This window comes from Lactuca saligna, chromosome 4 (assembly GCF_052625555.1).
Source record: "Lactuca saligna cultivar CGN05327 chromosome 4, ASM5262555v1, whole genome shotgun sequence".
NCBI lineage: Eukaryota > Viridiplantae > Streptophyta > Magnoliopsida > Asterales > Asteraceae > Lactuca > Lactuca saligna.
Window position 1 is genome coordinate 136,975,083 of NC_136420.1, and position 21,798 is coordinate 136,996,880.

The window sequence follows — 21,798 nt, forward strand, 5'->3', positions numbered from 1 at the left end:
TTGCATAAAGTGTTAGAATCTAGCATATTCTATAAGTAGCAAGAATTTGATGTTCTTACACTTATGAAAAAGGATTAGGAGTTGTGAAATGAGAATGATTGGAAATGTGTCAAATTTGATCTATTTCACAAAGTAAGAACCATAGGAAAACATTGTGTGCATGCGGAAGAGCATGGGACAAGTGTAATAATTGAAGTAATAAGTTGATTACCCGAAACGACAAATAATAAGTAATCGATATGGAGATAAATAAAAGGTGTTTTATTTATACTCAAAGGGTTGAGGCCATATGGGATTAGTATTATTCTTGTGTTTCACTTTGCATGTTTTGACTTCCTGAATAATATAATTGGTTAAGAACAGTCAAATTATTCAAACGAGCCACAGTCGTTCATATGTTGGAAGTAGGTATGAATGAAGAATGTCTTGAATTGGTGTGTGGATTGTCTAAAAGGTATTAGACATAAGCAAATGTTTGCTGCAATGTTCATGAGTGATTATGAATATGATTTGAGCATTGGATTAAACCCACACTCACTTGGATCACTCCATGAATTGCATCACGACTGATTGGTGAGACGATAACATCGTATATTCTTGAAACCGAGATGTGTGAGTTGTATCTTGCGAATTGGTTGCACATTGATAATATGTAAACGCATCAGTAACTTAGTGTCATAAAACATACTGTTGTGTGTGATTCGGTGAGTAAGTGCAAGCGAGCATTGAATCAAAGTTTATCCGTTCCTTTTATCCCAAGTAGGATAAAAGCGATATCTTTGGGCCCCTCGATGGTTTAGTGATGACAAACGAAAATGCTCGGCCGGGATAGGGCTCATTCGATTTGTTCAATTAGTCAGTCGTCATAAATCGGGATTCGAGAAATAGTACAAAGAGAATGATTTGAAATCATGTCTCATACGACATCTAGAATGGAGGAATATATGATCCCTTATCTAAAGGACATGCGTATCTGATAGGATCAGAGTTGACAGCGGCTTTGGAAAGCTACGATTGCAGACCAGGATATGAAGTCATACGTAGAATAGTTATTTGACTTATCCAAGTGGGAGAATGTTGGATTAGTGTCTAAGTCCATAACTATTTTGGTATGTACTTGACCCGATGGTGTATGGTCCTTTTGGGTTGCCTTCATCAAAACAACTTGATAGGATGAATTATGGAGAGAAATGATTAAATATGATTTATTAATATATTATGAGAATAATGTATTAAAGGAGAAGTCATATTGTTTAATTAATATTAGTCAATAATTAATTAGTAATTAGTTTTGTGACTAAAAGAGATTAATTAAACTTAAGGAACTGGAATTGTAATTATAAGATAATTGCAATTTGGGCTATGGATTGCCTTATATTAAGGAGTGGACGAATTCTATGGGAAAGCCCATGAGGAAATCGTCCAAGGCCTTATGGAAAGGAATCTATGGGTTGCTTAGGGCTTAAGAATCCAATTTAGGGTTTCTTTGTTAGATAACCCTAATAGCCTAACTATATATACATCCCTTATGACCCAAAAACGTGGCTAAGCATCCTTCTAGGGTTTCACACGTTTTTGGGGCAGCCTCCATCCTATCTCCTCTTCATCCTCTTGCTCTTGGTGTTTATGAACCATTAGAGGAGTGACATTTGTGACTTTAAGCTTTCTAAAGTCAATACAAGGAGGAATTGGATTGTTATTGCTACATAACAATCAAGGTAATGTCTTAAACCCATTCTTATGTTAATATGATTACTTGTATGCTAGAATTAGGGTTTATAGTCTTGGATAACTTGCATGTACAATAGAGAAACCTAGATCCAAGCTTTAGGGTTTGTATGAGCACATAGGATGTTCTTATGACCAAAACCCATCAATTAGATTGTATAAAAATGAATAGAGATCGAAGGGAAGGGGGATGTACCTGATACGAAGAGGTTGGTAGAAGGTTCAACTTGCGGCCTCTGCTGTTGATTTGCGGTTTGTGAAGGGAATGGTAAGTTGGTAGAAAGGGTTGAGAATAACGATCTCAGCCCCCGGGGACCGGCAACCATCACCGTCATCGCAGTCCGTATCACCATTTTTGGGGTTTAAGGGTTTTGGCAGAGTCCTTACGAAAGGTATCTGGGGTTGCTTTTGAAATTCCTGACTAAGCTGCTTATATAACTATGAAAGGTTAAGATTGTTGCAAGATATACCCAAAGTCTATTCAAAATAGAGAAAGATCAGATTGGGATTTTAGAGCAAGGCGGTAGCGAATCTCGCCTTCAACGAGTAACCATCTGCGAGATACGAGGGAACAACATGCGGCGGCCACGACGGTTGCTAGAAGATGATCGGCTCATCCAGACGAAGTGGTAATGGAGTTCTAGAGCAAATATCGGTTGTAAGAATCGATTTGGGTATTTAGGGTTTGATAGAAGATAAGAGGGTGTTATAACATTACCCGATATAACCCTATATTATTATTAAAAAATTAAAATAATAATCAATGGTAAATATTCACAATTCACGTATCTATATAAAAAAATAATTAAAGTAAGTATTTTAAGGGAAAAACAGTTTTCTTATGTATATGATTTTTTTTTATTCTAACGTTAAATTAAATGTAATAATGTAATGTGATTTTTTAAAATATTTCACATAAACAAAAAAACAATTTAGGCTTTTAAATAAAAATGATTTTTTTAATTATTAAATAAAAAGAATAATTTATAAAAATGTTTATATGGTTAAAATAAATTATACAAAAGAATACCTATTTGTATTCCATATTGACATGAATATTTTAATAATGGATGGTCATACCACTGTTCGAGATTTTCTACATTACAACACGTTCACGTATGGTGAGACATACTAGTTGTTCGAGTTTTGTTTGTGTGGAACGACGTTGAACATGAGAGACTTCTTATTTGGATGATTGATCGCAACGTAAGTATTACCACAATAAAATGAATATGTCATTATATGTTTAATGTTCTCTTTGTAATCCACTTATTGTTATTGTATTACATATCTCAGAGAAACAAAATGATCGCAATTGTCCCACGGGTTTTGAGGTCAATTTTGAACATGAATTTGGTTGGACGCGTTATCTCCTTAAATCATTTTCGAATAGATCATTTTTACGAAGACCACCCAATATATCAACATTATAGAATTTTCTTTGGTGAGTGGACTATATTGATAAAGAGTAACACAATTTTTACTCCCTTAGGAAATGTTATCGCCAATTCATTTCCAATTTATCCATCGTGTTCTTCTATCACAAGCCTCACAAAGAAATTTTAGCAGTCGAAGAATGTTGATAGGTACATTTATATATTTGATTATATATATTTTGTTTTTTTTATATATTTCATACGAAAAATTAAATAATACTAAATTTGGCTTATTGTAGATGTTGGAAAAATCGTATGGGGAAGATGAACGGGCCAATTCTGTGCATTTGAACTATTTATCCAAATTGAGATGTAAGATTATATATAGATATAGATATATAAAAATATTAATAGTACGCTAATATAATTATTAGCGTATTTTATATAAATATATTAACCAATTATTATTATTATTATTAATATATATATATATATATATATATATATATATATATATATATATATATATATATATATATATATATATATATATATATATATATATAAAGCTTATGAATAGTTAAATTGGTATTTGTTTGTTAGTTTTGGACCCTCGATTTTCATTCATTGTTTGCCCTTAAGTTTATGTGAATCTCTTATTCTGGCCCCATACTTTGATTCATTGTATGTTCCTATGGTTTATTTTTGATCGACATTTTTTAATTTCCTTCTCTTTGTTTGCTGTATTGTTTCATGTCTTATTTAATTTCATATTCCTGCTTACTCCTAAACGTTTTTTTTGCTTCGTGGTAGATGTTTATACATTCAAAGTGTATTCTTGCCATTGCCCCTTCCTGATCCTTCCACCGCCTCTCTTATCACTGTCGTTATTCCATTACGTTTTTTTTTCCAGATCCTTCGACTGTCTTTCCTTTTATCTGTCCACCGCTTCTTCATCTCAATCCTTCCACCCTCTGTGAGGGCGTCTATTTAGAACCGATTGAGCACCGCATCACCAGCATCTGCTTCATTTCGTTACGTTTTCCTCTTCCATGCTTTCTCATCTGGTCACCATCGCTTCCCCATCATATTTACCTTACACCGCTTAAAAAAAGGCTGTTTAGAACAACTCTAATGGACCTGTCGGTCGACTGTTTTTTGTGATGATTTCTGTAACGAAGCAACAACACACACCAATGATTTTTTTTGGTGATGGTGTGAAGACATTGGTTGCTGTGGTGGCTGAGGTTAATCGTCCACTGTTATCTCCTCAACAACCCACTGCCCACTACCCACAACCATTGACATTGACACGAACTGCTTTCGTCTACTGCCATCCACTGCTGACTCTTTATCCGGACTCAACGTCCTACCTGTGGAGATGAAGCTGAGGATCGCCCCACCCCCACTGGTGTAAGGAGTTAGATCCACAGTTTTAGATACCGTCTCCAGTTCTGTTGCCGTGTTCTTCCCCAAAATACTACTCATACCCATTCCACCGCTTACTTTTCTTCTTCAAGTTTCGCCTGTTGTTTTGGGCGTGGCGGCCAATAGGAAAAATAATGGTGGGGGAAGAGAAAAGGCATCTGATGATGCAAATTTTTTTTGTGATCAATCTGAAGAACAAGAGGAAGAAGAGGTTGAATTGTATTTGTTATTCGTCTATCTCTTCATGTATTTGTTCCCTTATGAAACAATTGACCACTATTTCACATTTGTATATTGTGATATGGGTTTGTAGGTGTCATCGATATCTCAAAAAAAGGAGTGGTGCCTGTCGACATGTCAGGGTAGCCGCAGGTGTTGAGGTCCACAACCTCTTCCACAACCTTCGACGGTGAGTCTGCCGACTCACCTTTCATTTTTTTTTTTTGTATTTGTATATATACACAAAATTTTTTATTTATGTTCAAACCAATTTATTTATATTGTTGCTGTAAACATGTACACATCTCAATTTATTCACATATGAAGATCGTTTTAGCCCCTGCTCCTTCAATAAGGTACCGTTATGCATCCAAATAGATTAGTGCAAAAACTTCTTGAGGTAATTTTTTTTGTAACTTTTAGGTTGAACTATAAAAAGACACGATGTTTTTGTATTATGATTGTTATCTATTCATATGATGCAAATCAAATTACAGAAGCTTTTAAAGAAGTTGCAATGACCAACCATCCTTCAATTGGTAAATATGAATTCAAATTAACTACTTCATCAGGTTCATATCCTTTAATCAGATAGATAGAGACAAGGTTACTCTTGTTAGAAAGTTTTGAAAAAATAGAAGCTTTCCATATTATATTCTTGATATTAATAGATGCACAGGAGAATAGTGAAGTTGTTGCTTATTGCCATTGTTGACTTGGTTTCTTTTATTGCCATTGTTGATTTTATTTGCTTATATGTTCCGTATAATGTACTACCTATCTCTTTATTCTTGATCATAACATGGATCTTTGGTTGCAGGTATTTTAGACCTTTCAAGACGAACATATCCTTCCTTACCAGATGTTGTAACATGGTAAGATAAAGGTCTGATTCAAGTAAAATCCACTATCTAACTCCGTTAAGTTCCTATTAATTGATTCTTAATACATGATGTGATAAGACTACATTTGAATGTTTTGCAGGATCGATGAAAAGAAAGGAAGCTTGGTGAAAGAGCAAGATGAATCTAATCACAAGGAATGGATCTTGATCGCATGGACTTGAAGATTAGATTTTGAGCTTAGATAGTTATGATAGAGTTGTTAGAAATTTTCCTTTTGAAATACATAGTTTTCAATAGATTTTGCATTGTAAGGACAAATGTTTTCCGCTGCTTTTATAAATAAAATAAATTTTTGTTTGACTTATTTATTTATTTGTTTATTTTCTTGCAATGAAATCGTTATGAAAATTGGTGTTTGCATATTTCTACAACAAATGGATATGATTCTTATTTATGGTGTTTATGGAAAAGTCGAGAATTTACCAATTCTCATCGCCCAAGTTTCAATTGGACAGAAATTTGGAATCATGCAACTTGGTTGCACGAAGAATGAGAAATTTCATATTTGGAAATTAGACTAATTCATTGACAAAGTGTTAAGTGAGGGACTAGGAGATCGAGAACACAAAGTTGTGTGTTGGTCAAAGTCCACCATAAGAGTAACAAGATATTCATCATGGTTTACTAAAAGTTTAGTAAATATGATTATACTCATAAGATTAAGTGTAATTCTGAATTGATTGAAAAAGTTTAAATCAATAGCAAAACGAATAAGAAGAATCAAGTAGGCAGAAAGATAAAAGTTTCTCCATTCTAAGAAGAAGGGAGAGTACCTTTAATGCTTTATGATAGGTCTTAATGATTAAGAACCATATCTTAATTGATCCTCTAAGTGAGTCTTAGTACAATTGTATGTCTAAGTGGAGGAATCAAGAATTGAAGAAATGGTTAAATCAAGACGTCAATCATACTTCGTTCCAAAACAAGTCTTAGAGTTAACATTGTGACAATGAGTGACAAGTATTAAAAGGTTTATAACGTTCATCAAATGTGGAAAGTTGTGATGTATTGGATAAGACAAAGACCAACTAGGACCAATTTATGAAGTGTTTTGATAAAAACTACACTAACTCTTGAATATTTGTTTGTCAAGAAATGTTTATTGACAAGAGAATCTTATATGTCAAGGAGTCAGTGGGAGTCTTAATGGTCTTGAAAGGTTTCAAGAACAAATCAAAATAAACCTTATCGATCATCACTAGCACACGAGTTGAGGTTTACAACCTATCGTGTTGACATTATTTTGTTTCTGTGCTGTTCCAATTGAGTTAATTATGCATGTGAGTTCTATGAGTTCTCATTTTAAACGCATAAAAGGCAAGGCACCTTAATCAATGAAAGGTACATTGATAGGAAAAGGTGAGCTGCTTAACTACTTGGAAGACATGGTGGGCAGCTGTGCTACCATAAGGCAAGAAAGCAAGATTAAGAAAGTTCGGTCCATATGAGTTTGAATTGTCGTAAACTTTGGTTTTAACAAATTCACATGGATAGAAACACATACTCCGTTTAAATCTAAGTGTTATAAGATTTCCTCCTTCATGAAAATGATTGTGAGGAAATGCTTTCACTAAGAAAATTTTTAAGAATATAGTGATTGTAAAATTGCATTCTTGAATTGATTATGGTTACGGTATCCCTTTCCATAATTTGAATTGTGAGGTTTGGCAATTAGTCTTAATTGTTTAGACACACATATGAACTATCTAAGGCAAAGGTGTATAAGTTCAAGAAGCCTTGATAAAAGATTATCAAAGCATTAAGTATTAGAAACATGGAGGTTAAGATGTTTATGAATACATGTCGAAGCTAGTGGGAGCATAAGTGTTATGTTTATAATAATCATCATGACAGTGGGAGCATAAATGTTATGATTGTATGATTATTATGGAAAGTATTGCAAGTTAGCAATATTAATTATAGAAAACAAGAGTTATACCTTACAAAGTCGTAAGGGTTGTAAAGTTGTTTTGCTATAATTAAGGGAGAGAATATTATGCTTCATTTCAAATCTAAAGGCTTAGGTTGGGAAATGTTGATAAATTTAGTCAAAGGTACATAGTGTGTTCTTAAAATTTCGATTTTGATTACGGCATTCCTCTTCACAATTCGAATTTTGAGAACATAGCAAATAAAACATTATGCATCATGTCCCATACGCTTCGGGTATAGGATCGATTGCAAATGCTTTAATATTTGACCATTCTAAAATTTTCCAAATGTCTAGCGTATTTAAAGGGAAAAGGGACTAGAATCGGTTTTGACTAAAATAATTAAACAACTATCAAAGAACAATCTAAAGTTCGACGAGGATTGGTTGCTTGTGAGTAGTTGGAAGCATGGTATTGGATGGACCACATTGACATTATTATATAGATAAGATTCTATTAATAATGAGTTGTCATATGGAAAATATGGAAACGTGTCCATATTGGGAATTGAATATTGAAAATCTATGTCTAGATTAGAAACTTTTATGCAAAAGGATGTTCAAAGGAATGTACTTTGAGTGAGAGACATCATATCTAAGGAATTGTCTTGTAACAATTTTCGATAGAGGACCTTGTAATTTCATTGACAATAGTCTTTGTGACTTTGGTGCAGTGATATTACAAAAGGATCATTGCATAAAGTGTTAGAATCTAGCATATTCTATAAGTAGCAAGAATTTGATGTTCTTACACTTATGAAAAAGGATTAGGAGTTGTGAAATGAGAATGATGGGAAATGTGTCCAATTTGATCTATTTCACAAAGTAAGAACCATAGGAAAACATTGTGTGCATGCGGAAGAGCATGGGACAAGTGTAATAATTGAAGTAATAAGTTGATTACCCGAAACGACAAATAATAAGTAATCGATATGGAGATAAATAAAAGGTGTTTTATTTATACTCAAAGGGTTGAGGCCATATGGGATTAGTATTATTCTTGTGTTTCACTTTGCATGTTTTGACTTCCTGAATAATATAATTGGTTAAGAACAGTCAAATTATTCAAACGAGCCACAGTCGTTCATATGTTGGAAGTAGGTATGAATGAAGAATGTCTTGAATTGGTGTGTGGATTGTCTAAAAGGTATTAGACATAAGCAAATGTTTGCTGCAATGTTCATGAGTGATTATGAATATGATTTGAGCATTGGATTAAACCCACACTCACTTGGATCACTCCATGAATTGCATCACGACTGATTGGTGAGACGATAACATCGTATATTCTTGAAACCGAGATGTGTGAGTTGTATCTTGCGAATTGGTTGCACATTGATAATATGTAAACGCATCAGTAACTTAGTGTCATAAAACATACTGTTGTGTGTGATTCGGTGAGTAAGTGCAAGCGAGCATTGAATCAAATTTTATCCGTTCCTTTTATCCCAAGTAGGATAAAAGCGATATCTTTAGGCCCCTCGATGGTTTAGTGATGACAAACGAAAATGCTCGGCCGGGATAGGGCTCATTCGATTTGTTCAATTAGTCAGTCGTCATAAATCGGGATTCGAGAAATAGTACAAAGAGAATGATTTGAAATCATGTCTCATACGGCATCTAGAATGGAGGAATATATGATCCCTTATCTAAAGGACATGCGTATCTGATAGGATCAGAGTTGACAGCGGCTTTGGAAAGCTACGATTGCAGACCAGGATATGAAGTCATACGTAGAATAGTTATTTGACTTATCCAAGTGGGAGAATGTTGGATTAGTGTCTAAGTCCATAACTATTTTGGTATGTACTTGACCCGATGGTGTATGGTCCTTTTGGGTTGCCTTCATCAAAACAACTTGATAGGATGAATTATGGAGAGAAATGATTAAATATGATTTATTAATATATTATGAGAATAATGTATTAGAGGAGAAGTCATATTGTTTAATTAATATTAGTCAATAATTAATTAGTAATTAGTTTTGTGACTAAAAGAGATTAATTAAACTTAAGGAACTGGAATTGTAATTATAAGATAATTGCAATTTGGGCTATGGATTGCCTTATATTAAGGAGTGGACGAATTCTATGGGAAAGCCCATGAGGAAATCGTCCAAGGCCTTATGGAAAGGAATCTATGGGTTGCTTAGGGCTTAAGAATCCAATTTAGGGTTTCTTTGTTAGATAACCCTAATAGCCTAACTATATATACATCACTTATGACCCAAAAACGTGGCTAAGCATCCTTCTAGGGTTTCACACGTTTTTGGGGCAGCCTCCATCCTATCTCCTCTTCATCCTCTTGCTCTTGGTGTTTATGAACCATTAGAGGAGTGACATTTGTGACTTTAAGCTTTCTAAAGTCAATACAAGGAGGAATTGGATTGTTATTGCTACATAACAATCAAGGTAATGTCTTAAACCCATTCTTATGTTAATATGATTACTTGTATGCTAGAATTAGGGTTTATAGTCTTGGATAACTTGCATGTACAATAGAGAAACCTAGATCCAAGCTTTAGGGTTTGTATGAGCACATAGGATGTTCTTATGACCAAAACCCATCAATTAGATTGTATAAAAATGAATAGAGATCGAAGGGAAGGGGGATGTACCTGATACGAAGAGGTTGGTAGAAGGTTCAACTTGCGGCCTCTGCTGTTGATTTGCGGTTTGTGAAGGGAATGGTAAGTTGGTAGAAAGGGTTGAGAATAACGATCTCAGCCCCCGGGGACCGGCAACCATCACCGTCATCGCAGTCCGTATCACCATTTTTGGGGTTTAAGGGTTTTGGCAGAGTCCTTACGAAAGGTATCTGGGGTTGCTTTTGAAATTCCTGACTAAGCTGCTTATATAACTATGAAAGGTTAAGATTGTTGCAAGATATACCCAAAGTCTATTCAAAATAGAGAAAGATCAGATTGGGATTTTAGAGCAAGGCGGTAGCGAATCTCGCCTTCGACGAGTAACCATCTGCGAGATACGAGGGAACAACATGCGGCGGCCACGACGGTTGCTAGAAGATGATCGGCTCATCCAGACGAAGTGGTAATGGAGTTCTAGAGCAAATATTGGTTGTAAGAATCGATTTGGGTATTTAGGGTTTGATAGAAGATAAGAGGGTGTTATAACATTACCCGATATAACCCTATATTATTATTAAAAAATTAAAATAATAATCAATGGTAAATATTCACAAATTCACGTATCTATATAAAAAAATAATTAAAGTAAGTATTTTAAGGGAAAAACAGTTTTCTTATGTATATGATTTTTTTTATTCTAACGTTAAATTAAATGTAATAATGTAATGTGATTTTTTAAAATATTTCACATAAACAAAAAAACAATTTAGGCTTTTAAATAAAAATGATTTTTTTAATTATTAAATAAAAAGAATAATTTATAAAAATGTTTATATGGTTAAAATAAATTATACAAAAGAATACCTATTTGTATTCCATATTGACATGAATATTTTACTAATGGATGGTCATACCACTGTTCGAGATTTTCTACATTACAACACGTTCACGTATGGTGAGACATACTAGTTGTTCGAGTTTTGTTTGTGTGGAACGACGTTGAACATGAGAGACTTCTTATTTGGATGATTGATCGCAACGTAAGTATTACCACAATAAAATGAATATGTCATTATATGTTTAATGTTCTCTTTGTAATCCACTTATTGTTATTGTATTACATATCTCAGAGAAACAAAATGATCGCAATTGTCCCACGGGTTTTGAGGTCAATTTTGAACATGAATTTGGTTGGACGCGTTATCTCCTTAAATCATTTTCGAATAGATCATTTTTACGAAGACCACCCAATATATCAACATTATAGAATTTTCTTTGGTGAGTGGACTATATTGATAAAGAGTAACACAATTTTTACTCCCTTAGGAAATGTTATCGCCAATTCATTTCCAATTTATCCGTTGTGTTCTTCTATCACAAGCCTCACAAAGAAATTTTAGCAGTCGAAGAATGTTGATAGGTACATTTATATATTTGATTATATATATTTTGTTTTTTTTTATATATTTCATACGAAAAATTAAATAATACTAAATTTGGCTTATTGTAAATGTTGGAAAAATCGTATGGGGAAGATGAACGGGCCCATTCTGTGCATTTGAACTATTTATCCAAATTGAGATGTAAGATTATATATAGATATAGATATATAAAAATATTAATAGTACGCTAATATAATGTATTTTATATAAATATATTAACCAATTATTATTATTATTATTAATATATATATATATATATATATATATATATATATATATATATATATATATATATATATATAAAGCTTATGAATAGTTAAATTGGTATTTGTTTGTTAGTTTTGGACCCTCGATTTCCATTCATTGTTTGCCCTTAAGTTTATGTGAATCTCTTATTCTGGCCCCATACTTTGATTCATTGTATGTTCCTATGGTTTTTTTTTGATCGACATTTTTTAATTTCCTTCTCTTTGTTTGCTGTATTGTTTCATGTCTTATTTAATTTTATATTCCTGCTTACTCCTAAACGTTTTTTTTGCTTCGTGGTAGATGTTTATACATTCAAAGTGTATTCTTGCCATTGCCCCTTCCTGATCTTTCCACCGCCTCTCTTATCACTGTCGTTATTCCATTACGTTTTTTTTTCCAGATCCTTCGACTGTCTTTCCTTTTATCTGCCCACCGCTTCTTCATCTCAATCCTTCCACCCTCTGTGAGGGCATCTGTTTAGAAACGATTGAGCACCGCATCACCAGCATCTGCTTCATTTCGTTACGTTTTCCTCTTCCATGCTTTCTCATCTGGTCACCATCGCTTCCCCATCATATTTACCTTACACCGCTTAAAAAAAGGCTGTTTAGAACAACTCTAATGGACCTGTCGGTCGACTGTTTTTTGTGATGATTTCTGTAACGAAGCAACAACACACACCAATGATTTTTTTTGGTGATGGTGTGAAGACATTGGTTGCTGTGGTGGCTGAGGTTAATCGTCCACTGTTATCTCCTCAACAACCCACTGCCCACTACCCACAACCATTGACATTGACACGAACTGCTTTCGTCTACTGCCATCCACTGCTGACTCTTTATCCGGACTCAACGTCCTACCTGTGGAGATGAAGCTGAGGATCGCCCCACCCCCACTGGTGTAAGGAGTTAGATCCACAGTTTTAGATACCGTCTCCAGTTCTGTTGCCGTGTTCTTCCCCAAAATACTACTCATACCCATTCCACCGCTTACTTTTCTTCTTCAAATTTCGCCTGTTGTTTTGGGCGTGGCGGCCAATAGGAAAAATAATGGTGGGGGAAGAGAAAAGGCATCTGATGATGCAAATTTTTTTTGTGATCAATCTGAAGAACAAGAGGAAGAAGAGGTTGAATTGTATTTGTTATTCGTCTATCTCTTCATGTATTTGTTCCCTTATGAAACAATTGACCACTATTTCACATTTGTATATTGTGATATGGGTTTGTAGGTGTCATCGATTTCTCAAAAAAAGGAGTGGTGCCTGTCGACATGTCAGGGTAGCCGCAGGTGTTGAGGTCCACAACCTCTTCCACAACCTTCGACGGTGAGTCTGCCGACTCACCTTTCATTTTTTTTTTTTTTTTTGTATTTGTATATATACACAAAATTTTTTATTTATGTTCAAACCAATTTATTTATATTGTTGCTGTAAACATGTACACATCTCAATTTATTCACATATGAAGATCGTTTTAGCCCCCTGCTCCTTCAATAAGGTACCGTTATGCATCCAAATAGATTAGTGCAAAAACTTCTTGAGGTAATTTTTTTTGTAACTTTTAGGTTGAACTATAAAAAGACACGATGTTTTTGTATTATGATTGTTATCTATTCATATGATGCAAATCAAATTACAGAAGCTTTTAAAGAAGTTGCAATGACCAACCATCCTTCAATTGGTGAATATGAATTCAAATTAACTACTTCATCAGGTTCATATCCTTTAATCAGATAGATAGAGACAAGGTTACTCTTGTTAGAAAGTTTTGAAAAAATAGAAGCTTTCCATATTATATTCTTGATATTAATAGATGCACAGGAGAATAGTGAAGTTGTTGCTTATTGCCATTGTTGACTTGGTTTCTTTTATTGCCATTGTTGATTTTATTTGCTTATATGTTCCGTATAATGTACTACCTATCTCTTTATTCTTGATCATAACATGGATCTTTGGTTGCAGGTATTTTAGACCTTTCAAGACGAACATATCCTTCCTTACCAGATGTTGTAACATGGTAAGATAAAGGTCTGATTCTGATTCAAACTGTTGTACTGATTAGGTACGAAGGATAAACAAATAAAAAGTTTTTCATTATTTCTTTGTTATTTTTTTTACATTGAGGCTTAGGAGAGATGATTGAGTAGGCATGTTTAACAGATTTGAATGATAGAAAAGAAAATATTAAGATATAAAACTTATAGTAATAATGTTGAAGAGTTTCATGGTTCAGAGTATTCACCTGATATGTTGTACTAACCACTCTCTGTTTCCAGTCTATATAGATTTGATGCGGTTTATCAAGTTGAGGCTATTTCCTATTGATTTGGTATATAAAAGTTTTTTTTTTTTTTTTTTTTTTTTTTTTTTTTTTTTTAATCAATATCAACTTACTATTTTTTCTACATTTATACTGTATATAACCATGATGTTATATTTTTGTGCTACCATAAGGTGGGTTGCTACTGTGCTACATCTAATGAGAGTAATTTTCATTATACCATGACAAAGTCAACCTCAAGCCTTGACTCTTCCCTTTGTTTCATGATTTAAAGATTTGGACTTGAATAAAGCCTCTTTTTTTTTGCTTAAAGTAAGTCTAATTTTGTTGTAAATGCTCTTTTATTTATTAATTTTTCTATTTTCAATATGTTTATTAACTGATTTTATACTCTTTATTTACATGTTGTTTTAGACAAATGGAGCTCTAACTAAATAAACGCAACATTTTTCTGCATCACAACGCCTGTAGTACGTTGGACAACCCGGGTACTTAAATATGTTTTTTTTACTCTATGTTTTATCTATTTTGAGGATCATAAATACCCATATATGCAATGTTGTAAAATAGAAATACGTTGGTATGTTTACATTAATTTTTTTTAATAATGAATTGTACTTAATATCAGGATAAAGAAGATTATAGTCCGTAATGATTTTAAATGAGGTTTTGGCACAAATTGTGTCACAATCACATATTCATTAAATTGTACGAATAATAGACCTATACGTTATAAGGGTAAAATAGTCGTTTAATTATTAAGACAACTGATTCAGACTAAAATATAAAAGAGCTTGAATAATTATGTCACATTTTAAAGTTGTTTCCTCATTCTACTTACTAAGATGACAATTGATTATTTTTGTCATTTTTTTTTGCTACAGAGATAAATATCCTATTGTTGAATGTCGTAGGAAATAAGTTAAGCCGCAAGGGTGTTGGTGTAATGGTTGATGTTGATGAGTATGTGATTTAATTGAGGTCAGGGGTATAATTGATAATTCATACACAAAGTTCCAACCAAATCCATTACTTGTATTGGTAGGACTGTAGGAGGGTTCTTTAGTATGGAATTGTTTTCCAAGTTGTTTCAATTTTATGTACAATCTAGGCTTAGGTTTGACTATTTAATGCCAATTGTATCATTCTTAACTTTGACAATAACCATATTCTTTATTTGTAAAGACCAATAATCCGATTACACAATTGTTGATCCAAATTTGGTAAAAAGATTCTAGAGCCCTGTTTTTTTTTTTTTTTTTTTTTTTTTTTTATTTTTTTTTTATATTATTATTTTATATTTTGGGCATCTATCATGATCTATGCTCACCCCTTGGACATCCTTTTGGGTAAGGGAATTTTACAAGAGTTTTAGAGCCCATGTATGCACTGTATCCTGTATCCTGGTGAATTAGATTTGGATATTAGGACAACATCCACCAAATGGCAATATACTTTCATATCTTTTAGTTTTATAGTAGCATTCATGATTTCTTTCCTTTTTAGGATTGATAAGTAAATAGAAGTTCATTGTTGTTTCTTGCATTTAGCATTTATCATCTTATTTGTAAAAAACAACCAGTGAGTTATCTAACATGCATACATATAGAAAAAAAATCAACAAATGTTTTCATATACTAACTGAACTGAAAAAATGACCATTGAAGTTATCTGGACTAGGGGCTGATTCAGGTAGTTTTCTTATTAATTCTCTATTGTTTGTAATATTTTCTCTAATTTTTCAAGATTTTTTTTCGTGATTTTGATTATTTTAGTGGATTTATTTGATCCCTAACCAGGTTGTTCAACAAAACATGAAGTTGGTGCAATCCCCCGATGGCAGAAAGTGGTTGCATGGAGAGGTTCATGGCAAAATTTGGAAGTCCGTTTATTGGGTTCGGACGATAATAATATCTTTAATTCATCGCATTGAAGGCTATAATAATTAGGGCTTATAATTTTGTTTTTTATTCTACTTTTGGTGCATAGGCTTGTACCATTTGTAAATGAAGTACAACACAAATTTGAATTTTTTATCCGATCTCTATCTTTAGTCGTTGATTTCACCATATCTACAGTACTTTACTTAATTACTATGACAACAAATTAAATAACGTGCCCTTCTAACCCACACAATGCGTGGGAAACCCATCTAGTTATTATTATTATTATTATTATTATTATTATTATTATGTGTTTTAACAAAATTTTGTTTGAATGGATAGGGGCATATAATAAAGTTGATGTTCAATCACGTACCGATGAGGTTTATGATAAAAATATATCTTGCAATTGTCAATCAATCTATAATTTATGTCTCTAGAATCAAGTTGGTCCACCAAAATTTTTATAAGTTAACAATGTGCAAAATTATATATAGTTTCAATTATTTATAAATAAATTATTTCAGTATACCTTATTAATTGCATATTACATGTCCATACATATAATATTTTGGTTTCAACTGGATTAACTGATGTCACGTTAGATCCAAGAATGCCGGAAGCTGATAGGATTCGAATGAGAGATAGGGAAAATATTTAATTTTTCCATAGTTATTTGTGTGCGTCGTATGTGGTAGTTATTTGTTCGCCGGTTTTAAGGTTTTATTTGTTTTTATAGTTTTTTTTGGTATTTATTTGTTTGCGGATTTTGTGATATGGATTTTTGGTACGCTTTAAGTTTATAAATTTTACTTTCTTTGTTTGGAATTTTTTGTTATATGGTTGTATTTTGTTATTGATGTTTATATTATATTAATATTGTTGTATATTAATTAAAAGAAATATTCTACCTAATAGAATTTACAAATATTATCTAAATATAAATAAATCAAAATGAATTTATCCAATTATTGAATTTTTTTTATTGAAACCAAAAAGAACGATACACTGAAAAAATTATTCAAAATTCAAATTATTAGTTGACGTGGTAAGTCAATATCCAAAAACTGTTAAAACATTACTTCGGAGTCCTCCAAAAACAAAACTATATAACTTAATGTAACGATCAATCTCACATATAAATAAATAGTTCAAGCCAATCAATTTTCGATTAATATATAAGTATTTTATAAAAAAAATCTTTTTTTTATTACAATGTGTTATGAAACTAATACAATTATATATTATTATTGTTTACAATTTTACAGTTGTCATGGTGATTGTAGACAATGAAATTAGGCCTAACAATGGTATCCAACTTGATTTAAATGCATAGAAAGGTATGTTTCAGATGTGCAACATAATTATTACATTATCTTTACGCATAATTCATCCAAAACAAAATATTGCAGAAAAAAGGAAAGAACATAATAAGAGATATTATGAACAACAAAAAGAGAAGAACAAAATGAGACGAATAGCTAACGTTGAAGTAAGTAGCCAAAACGTGACACATACGACTAGTGTCTCTGCAGTACAGATGACCCTAACTGATATTACAAATGCAACCCCAACAAGTGTATTGGATGAAGCTCAAAGGAAGTCAATTCAGAACAAAAATGACTATCAAAGACGTAAGGAACGAAACTTAATGAGAACATCTATTCAAACTCTTCAGGACGATCCATATAACTTTGTATATGATGGTGTCCCTAAAAAACATCGTGTGTTGAATGTGCATAAAGCATGTGTTCATTGTGGAGCAAAACGATTGCAATTTGAATTCCCTGTGTTTTTTTTTTGCATGGATGGTAAGACAAAATTGGCACATTCTTCTATACCCGATGAATTACTCGATCTCTTCACATCTAAAAATCAATTAGGCAAGGCCTTAGACAAAAGATACGTGCATACAACTCAAACTTTTCATTCGCATCAATGAGCATCGATGTTGATAAAACAATGACTGACATGACATCTGGAGTATACACTTTTTGTGTGAATGGAGGAATGTATCATAGAATCGATCAGTTAATCCCAAGGGATGGAATACCTCGATACGTACAGTTGTATTTTTATGATGCTGATTGTGAGATGTCACATAGACTACAATGGAAAAATATTGATAAACAAATTGCCGAAAAGTTGATTCATATTCTTGCTACAAACCCATACGTGCAAGTATTTCGAAGACTTGGTGATCTAGGGCCGCTTGACAATTACAAAGTCACGTTGAATGCATCAATAGAACTTGACCAGAGGGTATACAACCGAACAACCACATCTAAGGTACTGTAATATTATGTTTTCTAATTATAAAATAAAAGTATCATCTATGAAATAAATGTGTGCATATTACACACCATATTTAATCATTTTGTTTCTATGATAAAAATATTAGGTCGCTGGTATTTGGGTTAGAGGTAATGACAACATAACCGCATATAAACGAAGTATTATCGTGTATGGCAGATCCGACAATCCAAAAACAATTCAATTTTACTAGGGATGTTATGATCCATTGTCGCATCCTTTATTTTTTCCTTACGGTGAGTCGAGATGGCATTCTAATATCCCAAGACATGGAATTCCCATCAATAATATTATTACTGACGATTATGACATCGGGGGATTTAGAAGGTACACATATCATAACTTTATAATCTTATTTAAAGGAACAAACATTACATTTTGTACACATCATTAATTATTTATTTATTCATGACATCAACATTGTGTAGACTCTAATACAAAAAGAGGGCGGGATATTGTATCTATGCGAGAGTACTACTGCTATAAGTTTCAAACCCAGTCAAATTATAATGTAATTTTGATGGGATGGAGATTACTACAACAATTTGTAGTAGATATCTACATCAAGCTTGAGACTGCACATTTGGATTTTTGTAGAAATAAGAGCAGATTTATACCAAGGTGTTGTGGACTATGTTAATGCCGGTGAGGTTCAATCAAATATGATAGGGCAGCGTGTTGTGTTGCCTACACATTTCATCGGAGCCCCCCATGACGTGTGGCGAAGATATCTTAACGCCATGACTTTAGTTCAAGATGACAGGAAGCCTGGCATCTTCCTTATAGTGACATGCAATCCAAACTGGTCGAAAATAAAAAATGAGCTACTCCTTTGGAAAACGTCTCAAGATCGACCGAACCTTGTTTCAAGAGTTTTTCGTGCTAAGTTAAAGGATCTTAAGAAACAACTCTTAACAAATCACGTCCTCAGCGTGGTGGGCTCATACGTTTATGTCATTGAGTTTCAAAAACGTGGTTTGCCTCATGCACTTTTCCTCCTGATAATGAAACCTCCATACAAGCTTACTAACGTTGACCATTACGACAAAATAGTATGTGCTGAAATTCCATACCCAAAAAAGTATCCTAAAATGCACGAATTAGTCGTCTCACACATGATCCATGGTCCTTGCGGTGGCTTAAACTCTGACTGTCCTTGTATGAATAATGAGCAAAATAAATGTCGTTTTAGATACCCTCGACAATTCAATGAAACCACATTACAAGGAAATAACTCATATCTTGTTTATCGAAGGAGAGATAATGGTATAGAGGTGGTCGTACGTGGAAATAAGATAGATAACAGAGTTGTCCCATATAACCGAAAGTTGTTAATGATGTTTAATTATCATTTGAATGTTGAGGTCTGCTCAAGTATAACCTCTGTGAAATATGTGTTTAAGTATATTTATAAGGATCATGACAAACAAGTTATCAACATTGATTCGGATGGACAGCCTATCGCTATTAATGAGATAAAACGGTTTCAAGATGCACGATATGTCTCACCTCCAAAGGCCATGTGGATGATTTTTAGCTTCCCTCTTTCTCAGATCTACCCTTCTATGATGGCTTTGTAGGCACATCTCCTAAATCAGCAATGGTTAGGTTCAGTGAGGATGATACACTGACTAGCGTTGTTGAGAAGGAGAAAGATAGGAGATCGATGTTGACTGCTTTTTTTTTCCCTAAAAAATAAAGAAGATACTAGTGCAAGAGAGTATAAATACATATATTTACCAAAAAAATTTACATGGGATCCGAGCTCACGTCGTTGGAATCGTTGAAAACAAGGATTAATGCGAGGTCGTATGGTTTCTGCCAATCCCGTTGAAGGGGAGCGATACCACCTTTGCCTACTTTTATCTCATGTTAGTGGGCCTACGTGTTTTGAATATCGGTACACAGTCAACAATGTAAAACACCCAACATTTCAGAAAACGACTCTTGAAAGAGGTTTAATAGAGTCCGATGATGGTTTATTACAATGTCTTACAAAGGCATCTTCATTTCAAGTTCCCAATGCTCTTAGAAGGCTGTTTGCAATGATATTGAGTTTTTGTGAGCCATGAGATGCTCGTAAGTTATGGGATGACCACTACAATGCTATTTCAGAAGATTACAGGAGACAATATGGAAGAGTTGAGAGAGTCCAAAATATGGTCCTCACCGACATCAAGGTATTCCTACAATCTATGAGTGACAATATTGATGGTTTTGATCTTCCATAGATAAATGAAAATGTCGATTTAGAATATGGAGTTTTTTGTGAGGTGCAAGAGGAATGCCCTATTGTTTTAGAATCAGAACATTTACAAGCCCGAGATTTTCTCAATCCTGAACAAAATTTTGCGTATGATGAGATAATGCGACATGTACATAGTAATATTCCAGGAGTTTTCTTCATAGATGGTCACGGAGGAACAAGAAAAATATTTTTGTACAAAGCTTTACTTGCTAATATTCGTTCATGTGGACATATTGCACTGGCGATCGCTTCATCGGGTGTTGCGGCTAATAACATGCCTGGGGGGAGAACAACTCACTCTCTCTTTAAACTTCCTATTAATCTTGAAAATAGCTTGGTCTACAAGATTTCAAGAAAATTTTTTACCACTCAACTGCTTCAGACTGCAAAAGTAATCATATGGGATGAAGCGTTGATGGAAAAGACATGCGTTGGAGGCGTTGGACTGAACAATGAAAGATATCACTGGGGTGATGCTTGCATTTGGTGGAAAGATAATGGTTTTGAGATGTGATTTCTGTGGGAAATTTTCTTTACAATGTGGGACTTATCCAACATTCGCGGAAGCGAAACCTTCTCCCACCTTATATGTCTTGTCCCACTCATTTAATTAAACGGGTCAAGTAATGGGTTATGCATATTGGGCTTGGGTTGTGGTGTTGTATTAGCCTAATTGGACTCAAAATAGGCTACTATCAAGAGAATATTTAATGGTCAAAAGATGGGCCTTGGGCCTTGGGGTATACCTTATTAATTAAATAAATTTTAATTACGAAATTAATTTTTATTCTTTATTTTTATTAAATTCGTAATTACTGAATGACAGGTTTTGACAGTTTCCAACTATCATAACTAATACCTATAAATACCTGTTTTCATTCATCTGTGAGGGGTTATAGAAATCATTTTTACACCAAAAATTCTCCAAAAGATAATGGGAACATACAAATTTTGTCATATTCATGATCACTTCTTGGATTGATTGTTGTATCCTCTTGACAGATCCCTACCAGGGAAATTTCAGTTTTAGGACACTACATAGCAGGCCTCAATCTGTACAATTTCCCGATTATATTTCCTGTGTAATCATAATACAAGCATGTTTTCTGTATAATACAAGTATGTTTTTATCTAACAACTCTTCATGTTTCCAATGTTCTCACTGATGATTCTCCCTCTCCTCCTACTGGTATAACCATTGTAGAAGGAAC

The 21,798-nt window shown here is 33.4% G+C and overlaps 2 protein-coding genes across 2 annotated transcripts; both read left to right on the forward strand.

Moving 5' to 3' along the window:
* Nucleotides 1-17,964: 17,964 nt before the first annotated feature.
* LOC145040186 (uncharacterized) lies at nucleotides 17,965-19,919 on the forward strand. Its single transcript, XM_078988152.1, has 3 exons — nucleotides 17,965-18,315; nucleotides 18,428-18,479; nucleotides 18,937-19,919. The coding sequence occupies exons 1-3, from the start codon at nucleotides 17,965-17,967 to the stop codon at nucleotides 19,917-19,919; spliced, it is 1,386 nt and encodes a 461-aa protein (XP_078844278.1).
* Nucleotides 19,920-20,498: 579 nt separating this feature from the next.
* LOC145040187 (uncharacterized) lies at nucleotides 20,499-21,101 on the forward strand. Its single transcript, XM_078988153.1, has 2 exons — nucleotides 20,499-20,519; nucleotides 20,571-21,101. Exons 1-2 carry the CDS (start codon nucleotides 20,499-20,501, stop codon nucleotides 21,099-21,101), a joined length of 552 nt encoding a protein of 183 aa, XP_078844279.1.
* Nucleotides 21,102-21,798: the final 697 nt, after the last annotated feature.